This window comes from Sinohyriopsis cumingii, chromosome 1 (genome assembly GCF_028554795.1).
Source record: "Sinohyriopsis cumingii isolate HCF-2022 chromosome 1, ASM2855479v2, whole genome shotgun sequence".
Classification (NCBI taxonomy): domain Eukaryota; kingdom Metazoa; phylum Mollusca; class Bivalvia; order Unionida; family Unionidae; genus Sinohyriopsis; species Sinohyriopsis cumingii.
The window spans coordinates 157,176,269-157,190,105 of NC_142961.1; the positions used below are offsets into that span (position 1 = coordinate 157,176,269).

At 34.2% G+C, this 13,837-nt stretch overlaps 1 protein-coding gene across 5 annotated transcripts in view; it reads left to right on the plus strand.

The window, feature by feature from the left end:
* LOC149808212 (receptor-type tyrosine-protein phosphatase epsilon-like) overlaps nucleotides 1–10,392 on the plus strand; it is a 186,642-nt gene extending 176,250 nt beyond the window's left edge. For all 5 annotated transcript variants that reach the window (XM_089974912.1, XM_089974944.1, XM_089974938.1 and 2 more), the window contains 10 exons: nucleotides 1,139–1,317; nucleotides 2,497–2,632; nucleotides 3,163–3,312; nucleotides 3,559–3,658; nucleotides 4,842–4,915; nucleotides 6,028–6,159; nucleotides 6,658–6,786; nucleotides 7,397–7,542; nucleotides 8,054–8,189; nucleotides 9,572–10,392. In XM_089974912.1, coding sequence (XP_089831038.1) covers nucleotides 1,139–1,317; nucleotides 2,497–2,632; nucleotides 3,163–3,312; nucleotides 3,559–3,658; nucleotides 4,842–4,915; nucleotides 6,028–6,159; nucleotides 6,658–6,786; nucleotides 7,397–7,542; nucleotides 8,054–8,189; nucleotides 9,572–9,652 — 1,263 coding nt within the window. In that variant the 3' untranslated portion in view covers nucleotides 9,653–10,392. The remainder of the gene's footprint in view (nucleotides 1–1,138; nucleotides 1,318–2,496; nucleotides 2,633–3,162; nucleotides 3,313–3,558; nucleotides 3,659–4,841; nucleotides 4,916–6,027; nucleotides 6,160–6,657; nucleotides 6,787–7,396; nucleotides 7,543–8,053; nucleotides 8,190–9,571) is intronic.
* The last annotated feature ends 3,445 nt before the right edge of the window (nucleotides 10,393–13,837 follow it).

Sequence of the window (13,837 nt, forward strand, 5' to 3'; positions counted from 1 at the left end):
TTAAACCCTACAATAACAACAACAACAACAACCTACCTATCTACCTACCTACCTACATAAATGCATTCATACGTAAGTACAAATATATTAAACATGTTTTACTGGTACCCACGAGGTTTCCGTGCCGAGAGTTTCAGTGCAATAAGGCTCCAACGCCCTCGGCAACGCGATAATACATATCATAAGGTCGGCAAGATCCTAGGAAAGGGCTCATAACGTCGTGATCTCACATTACTAAGGAAACTCAAATGATCTCACACGTCTGAGCATAAACTCACATAATTTATCTTGCACAACAAATACATCTATTTATCAATCTCTTTCCCTCAATGTTTAATTATAGGATTTTATTACTTATTTTGCATAAATAAAACTTACCATCCTACAATGATGTTGACGTTTTTGCAGCAGTAGCTGCCTAAAAGGAAAATAGAGGTCAATACAGATCACACATGCCAAAACGTATTTCAACATAATAGCTTTTGTACATTTTGAAATAGGCAGATCATTTGAAATCAATGTGCTGGTTTTCACATCGGACATTCAACACAATATAGCGGCACAAACTATATTTGTACACTATATTGCATAAATACAAACCATCTAGCTCTCGTTATAGTATCGTATGGTAAAGAAACACTCGTCATTTCAAGAGATTTGCAATTCCATACATATCCACCTATCATAGGCTTTATTTTAATTTACAATAAAGTTGCTTGTGATGAAATAAGCTTCAGTATAACCGCAGTCTAGAAAGAAGCTGTTTGTATGATTCGGACATCCTCAGAATATCAGTTGTATGTATCAACCATTTATAGACAGAAAATACGTAATTAAATATTTTGATGACAGCAGATAAATCCCACAGCTAGTGAACTACAGATTTGCAATATCAAGGTAAAACAATAGCATTAAGTGCTAATAAATTAATGAATGATTTTTGAAAACCGAAAAACAAAAGCTTTATACAACTTTAAATAACTGCTTTAATAATATAGAGACAACTTTTTATCTTTGCGTCCGATTACCTTATAAAGTATAATAATGTTTTTTATTTGCTTTTTATATTAAATGCAAGCTACAAACTAAATAGAACATGTGTCAGTCATGGTTGTAAGTGTAAATGTTATATTTTTAGGAACGCTTTGTAAAAGAGAGGGGCAAATTAGAACCACGTCTCGTTCAGCAGTTTCACTTCACTGCCTGGCCAGATAAGGGTGTACCCAGATATGCGTCTTCCCTAGTCCATTTTCGCCAAAAGGTTCGCAATACCGGAGTGTGTGGAACAAAAGAGGGGCCGATGATAGTTCATTGCAGGTACAAATACCATTCTAAGGATGGCTGTAAATATACACCTATTTGCAAAAAGACGAATACGTCTTTGCATCATTGATGTTTACAGTTATATAAATATTTACTATATTTATTATATCGCTGATTATAATTTACTTGTTGCGGTTTTATGTATTTGTTCATTTTTGAATATGCATAAATATTAAAAAGGGGAAAAGTAAGTACTAACAGTGACCATCTATGTAATATAACCGGGATACGCAAATACATAGTGTTAAAATTACCAGCAGTGATGATAACCGATGATATACCATTGTCGATAACACAAAAGACTACGCACTCAACAAGAGAAAATTCACATTACTAGGGATCGTCTACAGATCACCAAAATAGTGATTAAGAACTGTACGACTAGAGCGAAAATCTGTGTCAGATATTCCTACCATAAAATATCTGACTCATGTGACCTGTTACGCCAGCAACACATCGGTATCACCAATAATATAAACAATCATAACATAAAGCATATCAAACAGCATGATAACTTAGAGAAAACCAAGAAGAAAAGAAAACACAACCCTCAGATACCAATTGAAGAAATAATACAAGGTATGTAGCGGCCACTCGAAGTATCAAATGTGGTGGCTCGACATCACCGTTGCTACTCTTAATGGCACTGGTTCCCACCAAAACACTGGTGCTTGGACAACACGTTGCAGAATATGAACCAGGCAACAGTTATAAGTGGACTAATTTTTTTGTTTTCAAATTGGAGTTCGGGGTTCACTAAGGTATTCTGTGGATTGTTTTGTAATACTTATATATCGTTTTTGTAGAAAAGCTAATTATACTCATACTTTGGGCAGTCAATATTTTACGGTACAACTAATTCAAATAAAAATAATATATTACTTAACTTCCCGCACATCATTTTTAGTATTGTTTGCATATTCACATTTAAGATGTGATGGCACACTATATAATAGGATGCGTCTTTACATTGTTTTTGTAAAATGATTTGATCTTTTCTTGGAATGATATGAATACAGATGTGAAAGTAAATTAATATATGGTAAAGAAAATGATAGATATCTTGCAATAAATAAAACCAACACCGGTCTTAGATGGGATACTATTTTCGAAGAAAGTCCTTAATGTGTAACTAGAGGTTTTATGAATTTTTATATTGTTTGTCCAATACAGTGCTGGTATAGGTAGGACAGGGACCTTCCTTGCTCTAGACTACCTCGTTGACGAGGGAAAAGAGCTCGACTACATCAATATATTTAGATGCGTGGAGAACCTCAGGAAACAGAGAATTAACCTCGTGCAGACTGTGGTAAGCATGCGCTAGCAAATATGTAATCCATTATATACTTTGATATCGGTAATACTATTTATACTTGGGATATTAGTGGTACAACGAATAAGAGAAGATGTAGAAACAAATGATGCTGCTGCTGATGATGATGACGATGATGATGGTGGTGATGATGATGATGATGAGGAGGAGGAGGAAGAGGAGGAGGAAGAAGAATAAGAAGATAATGATGATGATAAAATAAGAAGACCAAGAACTCCATGATATGATGATGAATTAAGTTTATCAGGAAAATTAGTGGCAATAAACGCCCGGTTATTTATTGACAGGGTCTACCAGCGTACAACATATATACTGTCACACATTCACGTACGGTCAGAACGTTTTATTTTGGTAAGATCCCAATGAGCATTCGAATCGGTTGATAGTCTGTGAGAATAAGTGCCTACTTATGTACGATTTAGCATTTGTATTATCCAATTGTATTACATTATCTTTAGACAATACGCTTATATTCTCAATGACTATGTCCAAACTTTCTTTCTCAGGATCAGTACGTGTTTCTACACGAAGCTTTGGTAGAGGCGCTGTCATGTATTACTTCAGCTATGTCAACTAGCAATTTTCGTGTGGAATACAAGAAACTGTTTGACATCGACACCAAAACTAGGAAACGGAGGCTCGATCTGCAGTATGAGGTGAACACGTGATAATTTGGTCATTATCAAACCTACACTATCGCATAAAGCTATCTTAATGTACTTGCTGTGTACCGGCACAACTATATTAATAACACAGAATTACTTTTATGTTGACACAATGACACATTTAAAACCAACGTTTTGAATTCAAACTGAACACAATCCTGCTTATTTGTTCTCATCTATATATGTAATTTTCATCTATGTTACATTTAACTTAAAATTGCTGTTTTTGATGAACAGGAACTACCGATGTATGTAGCTGAAGCAAAGGATGACGTGTATGAAAACGCAAAGAGTATGGAAAATCGAGGGAAGAATAGATACTCAAACATTCTACCAGGTATTGTTTTGAAGTATTAAAATGTGCGCTGCTTAATTTGTTGATTACTTACTGGACGCGCGTATCAAGTGACTTCTATACGTTTTAAGTTATGTTTACCTGCTACATAATTATAATTAATTCGCGAAAGGATGTCATGCCGTCATTTAAGGATACACGGTACTAATTCAACTCCAATAGTAAACATATGGAAACACCATCATATTCATAATTCAATAACTTAAAATTTCTGGGTACTGATGATGAGACCTATAATTCTCCATGCACATCTAACCTTTGTACAAGCTTATGTGTGGAGAACACCATATGACCCGCGGCATTTTGTTTACATATATGTGCATGAAACACATGTTATTGATTCTGCACCAAATGAATCAGGTGCTACTTTCATTATTGAGTACTCCTGAGGCAAGCCTGTAAGAATGCTAAAATTATGGACCACCAAACCCGTAAATACTCTATTATTTCTTCACCCATTTCTAGACTGGTTCACAGTTCTTCCGTATAATTAGTACCGTGTTTCCTTAAGGCGAAGGCGTCATTTTTGAGGCAGCTGGATGTAATTCAAAGTCAGTTCCGTTTACAGTTTCTTTAAAACTTCTTCCGATGTCTTCATCGTGTGATCATTAGGGCATGTGTGCTGATTTAAAATAATCATATTAAAGGCGTGGAATAATTTCAATCTTCTACTCGTCAGGAATTGCAGACAAAAATTAATTATTCAAATCGCTTAAAATTTGAAAAGCGGCATCGTCATAGTTCCTCCACGTATAAATAACTCAATAAATAAATAGAAAATGCCAACAATCATATCCTCCAAAAGTCATGGAACTTTTTGGAACTCAGTATATGATATAGCAATAGAGCACCCTTTCAATAAATCTAGTTTTAAAAAGATGCAGTTATGATTGGCGTGACAAAAACAAAGATTGTAAACGTAGTAACACAAGACAGGCGATTCAGAATAATACATACATGCAAATCAGATAAACAGTAAATAACATAACCAATTATCTCGTACTAATTGTAATACTCGCTTCAACCCTAACATGAAGTCTTGTCTCGCGCTAAAATTAAAATAATGCTGAAGAAAATATTCTCTAACATAGAACTTTGGATAATTGTGTGTTTCTGTACTTATGAATAGTAGTAATCTTTTGCCAATGGATCATTGTAATTTCAGACAGAAATCACAGTCCCTACCTAAATAATGACGTCGAGGGGTGTGAGACGTACATAAATGCGGTATTTTTACCTGTGAGTAAATTTTACGTATACCATGTCTTCCAATGAAAAGTCTATAATGAGACAAGGACCTTAATTATATAATCAAAGGAAAGTATTAATTAATTTTGTTTCGTTAATACGAATTTACGAGCTAGTATCAAATGTTTCTTTTGTTGAATCAGATGTCTACTTTGCACAACAAGCTTTACGATGGCGTTATGTTTGGCCATCTTCAGTTTATTGTAAATACAAAGGCAGTGTGCATTATGAGAGACGAAAATGAGGGTTGAATGTTTTTCTATCACATCATATTTTATTAGATGTTAAAAAGTGTTATGTGGCAAACTTTTATAGGCAATCACTTCTATATATCCTGCTCGTTTTCAATTGACAAATAAATTGAAACACTCGCTCCAAATAAATTGGAATTTAAAGAAGAAAGTAATCAAAGACTGGTCTTCTTGGGTCATGCCTTTTTCGATAAATTACCTGCATCATTACAGGACAGTTATTTTGCATACACATGACATGTTAAGTATAACGATATACATTACTATGAACCCTGTCCTCCCTAGAACAAAACTGAAACACAAAATCATCGTTCTCTTCACAACGTTAAGACTTCCTCTGTAATTGTTTCCTATCACATAACATATTCAAATGGTATTCAGTAGTAAGGCTCGGTATTTAATTAGTATCCACCTATATGTTACTACATTCATGTTTAAAACAATCCTATACCATACAAAGGAAAAGTAGGCTTTGTAAATGACATTGAACCGGGTTTTATCCATAGTCATTTCTGCTCTAACTGAAGCGAAAGCGATTCAGTCATATTAGAGTTGCAAAATGTTTTCAATATATTTCATGAATTGTGTAATACTTGATTTATGTATTGACATTAAGGAAACGGTAGTGACGTCATAACATGATGATATGCTTTTTAGCAAACATTCATTCAGTTTATTATCTTTCATTTCTATATTGGATTTATTACATCTTGGTCAGTCGTCCTAGTGAACCTCAGGCAAAATAAACCATGCTTAGAACAACAGACCTTTCTCTGAAATATAAAAGACCAATACAAAATATTCAAGTCACTTTCATAATAATAAAACTCAAACAATATCTGTATTGTTTAGGCCTATAAGGAGGACGACATCTTCATCATAACGCAAACCCCTCTTGAAGATACCAAAGTGGACTTCTGGAGAATGGTGTATCAGTTTGAAGTTTACTCGGTCGTAATGTTGAACACACTGAAAGAGATGAAGGTAAATTAAAACAACTTTACACCATATATCAATAACAAAGTTTGGGTGGTTAAAATCACATCAGATATGAAAAGGCAGTCGTTGTTGTTATAAGGTTTAACGCCATTTTCAGTTCAAGATAGGCTACACATGGCGGCTAGTATTAATGGTGGAGGAATAACCCGTGAAATCCCGGAAAGAACCACCGACCTACGAAAAACTACTGCCAAGCTTTCTCACATACCCATATTGGCCGAATCTGAGACTCGAACCCACGCAGACAGCGAAAACGCGGGCAAATTCAGTGTAATGGAAGATAGCCACTATGCTAGTTTCGGATAGTCACTTGTTCCGATGTATTCTGCAGTGGTTAACATTTTGCTCTTCTTTTAATTGTAATCGACGTGTTCATCAAACAACTTTTTAGATAAAGAAATCAGCTTCAGATGTGCGTAGTTATTGACTTTAGATGATATGCTAAATTTTTTCTGTTCTAATATCGTTTTGCCACTGTTTCAGGATGAGGAACGCTACTGGCCGGAAAATGAAGAATCACTACAAATACCACCATTCAGCATAGCACTGGAAAATAAGTGGGTTGATGAAACCTGTGTGAATTATACCTTCCTGTTAGAATACCATGGAGATGTAAGTGGACATGTAGGTGATGTTTTATATAAAGACGTCTATATCACGCAAAATATTCCTCCTTATAACTGACAATTATGTGCAAACCTGCGTTCCGTCTATCAAAATGTCTAATCCAAATGCAAAACTTTACAACGTGCCTGCATTAGAATAATCCTTAAGTAATATGGACAGTAAGATGACAGGGAATAAAGAGCATCCGGTTGGCTTTAACAAATTAAATAGAAACGCTGTCTTGTGCCAGCCATACTCGTATGCTTCTATGAATGTACAATGCAAGACACAATATTAATTACTAGTTTGTGCGTGTATTTGTATGGTTGTAAAGATTTAACTTTTTAGTTACATGTGGAGCGCTGGTTGAAAAACGCAATCCACACATTCATAGAAAAGGTACTAATAATGATTACGTGTTTCAGATGTCCATATCAATTTTGCAGCATTGCGTGCAAATTGATGTCATTATTGTTCTACGAAAACATCGCAACTGTAAATGAATAATGTTGGAATGAATATGCCATGTTTAGCTAGACCAAATTGTCAAATTAATACGCAGAGGAAAAGAAGGAGATGCGACTTCATCAAATTAATTGTAGTTCATTTTAATCAGCGTCGCAAAGTGAGGCTGAGTAGAGCCACCTATTGGGCAGATACGGAGCCAGTCCCCAAATCACCGTCTGCAATGTTAAAACAGATCCATCTGATACAGAACTGGCAGCAAGAAAAGGGTAACAAGCCTATCGTTGTCCACTGCATGTAAGATCTTTATTTGTTTTTATTGTTTTGTTGATAGAAGTGGAAACGTAGCCAACAATCTAAATATGTCAACTGTCTAGAAGACGATTTTGATGGTGGTGGGGGTGGGGGTGGGTCGGAATCATGCTATTAAATATTGCATACATGATCTTGCTATACATTGATTCCGTTTTGTTCAGCTGAAAATAATTAAAAACTACATTCATTCCAATTTAACTTAAAAGAGAATAATAACTCTTTTATACAATTGGTTTTCTCACAAAACAATAAGGCATTGGTTAAAACAGTTCGGTGATCCTAAAATATTTACGACAGCGCCTTTCCCTCACACGGTTGGAACCAAATTATACATTTATTCAGCAATAGATGAATATCACATTTCCTCTAATTATATCATTGTACACATCCTTTTTCCGGAATAAGTCATGTATATTAATATTTGGCAGTTAACACTATACTTTTACAAATATTGTATCATTGTTTTAAACTAACTAAAATGCCTTTTACCTAGGAATGGTGCTGAAAGGTGCGGGCTTTTTTGCGTGATTGCTGCCCTGTTAGAGAGGACAAAAATTGAGCAAGATGTCGCTGTGGAACAAATAATAAAACAAATGCGGAGCAGACGACCTCAGATCATCCCCAATGTGGTGAGATGAGAGTAATTTTTCTCACATACATACACTAATAGGGTTCAGTTCAAACCACACTGAGCACATTAATGTTTAATATTTTGCTATTAAATATATGCTGTAAGATTAGTTTTCATGAAATTTCTTATATAAAATCATGAAACGCTCGTTGTTTATGCAGTAGTTCGAAAAACATTTTCTGGGCCTGATTTTCGATATGCTAACCATTTTCCTACTGGGGGTATATATAGATTCTAAAATGGATACTAAAATATGTAATACTCGTTTCAAAGTGTTACTTCATCACTATTTCTAGCCTATTTAACCTATCAATAAAATATGGAACAGTCAATTTCGCTGGCCGATTGACAACAATGTTTTCATGCAATGAATCAAGGAAGTTACAGAAACATGCCACTCTATCAATTAATGCTTTTTCGTTGACCTATGCGTTTTACTCAATAACTTGCAATTAGTGCAATCTGTTACTATATACTTGGCCATACTCTGTAAAATTAATAAATCAGAAGCAAATTATTAATTAATTACATGATGAATTATGATTTATCCTTTTGCGATGGGCTTAACAACGTTAATATTCTGCTACGGTGATAATCTATTACGAAGGATGTGACGAGACGTGTTGACGTATTCATCAACACACTTGACAATTATCATGATACTAGAAGTATGCTGACCAATACCCGCTTAGAAGATCTTGTATTTAAAATCATCCTTTTCGTAGTTTGTTTGTACAAAATGTAATAGAACATAGTGTGAGGGGTTGGGGATTTTTATATTTTGAAGTCTTCGTTTTGTTTTCGGCTTCTGATTCTAAAACAACAACTGACTACAACAACATAAATAACACGAGAGGTTGGTCTTTTTCTAAAGCAGAAACTTTGATCATATTCCGTTTAGATTTTGCGCATTCATCATTTTGATTACCTCACATTCCTTTCCCATACGCAAAATGTCTAAGTACCTCTAAATGGCTAGAAATGGCCTTATCTGATTTTGAAATAATGACAACTTTACTTTTGACAGTTGTTGTACGGTTTCTTTTTCTTCTGTAGGATTCCGATGTGAAATCAGAAACAGTATTTATAAAGAAAATAAAAAGGAAAATACCTTCATTTGTTCTAACAATGAAACGTTATTAGCAAAAGGAAGCATAAACTAAAGTTGGTACGCAATCAAAACGTAGGTACGCAATGAATTCTTTATCAACAATGTATAACGTTAATGAAATATATCATTGTATATTATGATCTACTTTACATCATCCAATAAGGAACCTTTTTATGCGTTCATTCTAAAATACGGCAAACATTATTACACCATTTTATATACGATTACCTTATCTCAGTATTTTAACCTTTTTTCATATATCACCACAGGAACAATTCAAGTTTTGCTTCGATGCTGTGCGGGCATTCCTGGATCAATACGAGGAGTACTCCAATTTTGCACAACTTTAAGTCGCTGTGAACACACACATGAATTTCAATCATTGTGATACGACGGAAACACTTTCTAACTGTACAAGTTCAGCAATCTCGCGTTTCAGTGCCTTCCATTTTTTGGGAACTAATTTAATTTAGCATATTAAATAGACCACGGTCCTCATATTCACCTTTGTTTATTTGTCTGAAATCGTACTTTGTCTCAGAAATATATATGTAAACTTTATGAAAATTTAATTATGTTCATGTGATATAATTCTACACAGGATTTCATTTAAATAGAGAAAAGTTAGCATTTGATATATTACATTAAATGGAACAAGTTTTGATTCCTCATCCTGTTAAAAGCTATGAAATTTTAAGAAAACATAAAGGATGTGGATCTATCTGCAGACTGGGAGACTTCATGCTATCAGAATGAAATACAAAATAAGAATGTAATACAACAGTTTCTTTAAAATAAAAAAATAAAAATCTGTGTAACAGTTAAACGTAGTTGATATGTCCGTTTGTTTGTGTTTAATTTGCTACGTTGTATTTTGTATATTAAATGCCTTTTGCACTGTCTTGTAACTGTATATTTCTTGTCCTAATCTGCAAATTTTCTCAGTGAAGGTATGCAGCTATTGGCATTTAGAGCAGGTTGCAAGACGTTTGTGAAGATCGAAACGGTTCTCTTGCATGCGTTGTTAACTGTATTGATTGGTTTTTTTATTGATACTAATATTGGTTTTGTATTGATTATAATATTGGTTTTGTATTGATTCTAATATTGGTTTTGTATTGATTCTAATACTGGTTTTGTATTGATTCTAATATTGTACCATATACTAAGATTTATATATAACATACTGGTTTTGTATTGATTCTAATATTGTACCATATACTAAGATTTATATATAACATTTTGCTTTGGTCCAAGTTACTGCAAATTCATAAACAGTCTTTGATTCCCGTGCTGTATCTATGATTTAATTTTTTAACGTAGTTTTAACAATTTTACAGTCCTATCGCTACGATGTCTGCAGTGTAGATGTTTATAGTAATATCTAGCACTGGGGCATCATGCCGCAGACATGTAACATTATGTCCCACCTAGTCATATCATCCTGAGACCAAAGATCAGTCTAAACACTAACCTCTTAATGCTGAGTGCTAGTACCATTATTATAAGTCTCTTTTATGACTCGGCCTGGGTTTGAACCCGCAACTTCCCGCATTCGTGGCGTGCGCTCTAACCACTTAGGTCACCAGAGCGGTCGATTCCCATACTGCATAGTTCACACATATTTGAATGTTGCATACATAATTGTCTCCAAATTTTGTTTTTATTTTTTATTGTGTACCAAGATTTCAATATTGAACAAAACATTGTTTCAAAGAATTGTAAATTTATATAAAGATAACTGATTCTTTGTTGTATTCTGTTTAATGTAATCCAATACGCTTAATACATAATATAAATATACATCATCCGTCTTTTGTGGTTATTTTCGCTTGTATTATCTTCAACAAAATATGTAACCTGCTTGCATTCCATATATATGTGCAATGCATGCATATGAAAAGCATCCGTGACGTTGATGCGGACGATCTTGTAGGAATATATATTTCTGATGCAATGTTTAATTCACACACAGACACACACTCACACACACACCACAACACAACACACACACACACACGTATATATATATATATATATATATATATATATATATATATATATATATATATATATATATATATATATATATAATTCTTCATCTACCTACGAGTAGTTACTAGAGTCATAATAAGCGCTATCCCCAATTGTTCCAAAAACAGCTTACTTAAATGAAGGAATTGAGCTGTTTCGACAAATCTTCTTCACAGATATTGTGAAGAAGAATTAGATAATCCAATCTGAGCAAGAGAGAAAAAGTGTAATAGGGTCATATCATTATATACAAGACGTTGTCAATGAAAATATAATCTGATATTTGAAGATGCAAATGTGTCTTCTGCCTTTTTCAACCATTTCTGTACTCGTTAGGATCATGAGTTTCTAAGCGAAATGAGCAGGTATGTGATTCGATTGAAAGAAAATTCAAATGTGCAATCCAAAACTCAGTTCTTTTAACACTAGCAGGTAGTTTACTACAAATACTGAAACAAAGTAAACCGCACGTGCAATCACTAGTATAAATATTGGATTAGACACTATAGAGAAACAAAATACGATCAAGAACATGTATAAAGTATATTTGCTACTGAACGTAAATCCTAAGTAGACATAAGCGATCATTTCATATCAAAATCCACTTTCATCAAAGTGTTGTAGTGATTGACAAAGGATGATTCCAGTAATGCGACAACAGCAAAATTACAAAGAACTGACAGAAATCTGCAAGTTGCCATTATTGTATGATACATCATAACAAACCGGTTGCCAGACAACTTTTGCACTTTCTTCCATTACTACTTGACGTTCGACATGTATATAACATGTTTCCTACATTCCCGTTTGTTGTAAATCCACAACCTGTAAAATTTAGAATGAAATTAATGGAATACATTTTCATTAAGTGGATTGTAAAACCATAGCTAAGTATCAGATGATTATACATCCACGGGAAAGATAGGGAAAATGCAAGACCAGACGAAGAACTAGAGACCGAATATATATACGTCAAAATTCTGACACCACATATCTCCCTCAAGATACGTTTCTGATTTGTTCTGATTCTATGATCATTATTACCACTTTCGTTGTCATTATTACAACACAAATAGTCAAAAAGCTCTATAGTATACCGCTACCAAACTACTGAAGAAGATACAAAATCGTTCATAACAAAATCTTAATCATCATTATATTTTTATCCGTATTAATCATCTTCTTTCAGTTTATCTTCGTTTTTTTTGTTCACTTCATTTGTTCATATCTTATTTATTTGCTCATGCGTTTCATCTTCTTCTTTAACAATTTCAGATGCATAAGTATTGTTAATAGATACAAAACGTTCCTGCTCGTAATAATGGTTATAATTTGACATGGTGAACGATACAGTAACAATAACAATTTCCGATATTCGCTATAAAATATGAGGATACCTAAACAGTTTTTAGTATTACTGCGTTGTGCAACGAAATTCTTAATTAGTGAATGGTACATATGTAAATCCACCAATGTATTCACCAAACATTTTTAGCCACGTTTTTAGTCGGGTTATCCTATTATTAAATGCCATTTTGAATTCATTGTTTTGGTATTTTGTTTCGACACTGAAAATCTTCAAATCCCATCCACGTGGCGATTTTTAAATTGTCTGCCCTCAGTAAATCCTTGGCGAATGGATTCCGGAAAAGGTGGATTTATCTCTAGGTGTGTTGTTCAAGTGTACGTAGATACCTTGGGTGCTTATACGCGGACTGGTGGTTTTGTAGTGTTCCATGTATTTACACCTGTCAATAGATGGTGGACCCATCGTTCACATACTCAAGCTGTCCTTGCCAAGGTTCCGATATGTTAACTTACCTACGCCTTGCCTGACCGATAAGATATTCTAGGGCTTTGTCCTAGAGACAGTTATTGGATTTCATGAGTTGCCTCCCCTCGTATGTAATGACAAGTAAACAATATTGTCTAACATCGGTGCATTGCACAAAGCGTACATTGCTTGAACTATTGACTTCAAAAGGATACTTTAGAAGCTTTCACATCGAAGTTATGATAACGTACCAGAGAGAAGCCGTTACGGGTTTGTTTGAAGGAAGAAGAACATTGCTTATATATAACTACCATTCCAGTTGTGTGTTTCTATTCTCTCAATCATTTACGAACATTGTTCAGTTTCGAACTTGATTGTGATTGGATGCAGTACCTTGCTCATGCATCTGATGAAATTCACATAACCGAAGCATTGAAATATCTGATCGATACCGCCAAAATGTAGATTAGTTAGCATATCTGAAAAGGGCACATCCTTTTCTAAGATTCACTGTGTTAGAAACAGATGAATTAATATCAGGGATAATACAAATATTTTCCATTTTATATTCAGCATTTCCATCAACAATTTCCGCTCACCATTCGCAGACAATGAACTTGCAGAAGATGAGTAATTTGTTCAACGTTTTTTGAGCGTTTTCAAACCAACTAAACTAACTTAGAATTGTCTCTAAAATTCAAATCGGTATCGATATTCTAACAGCACC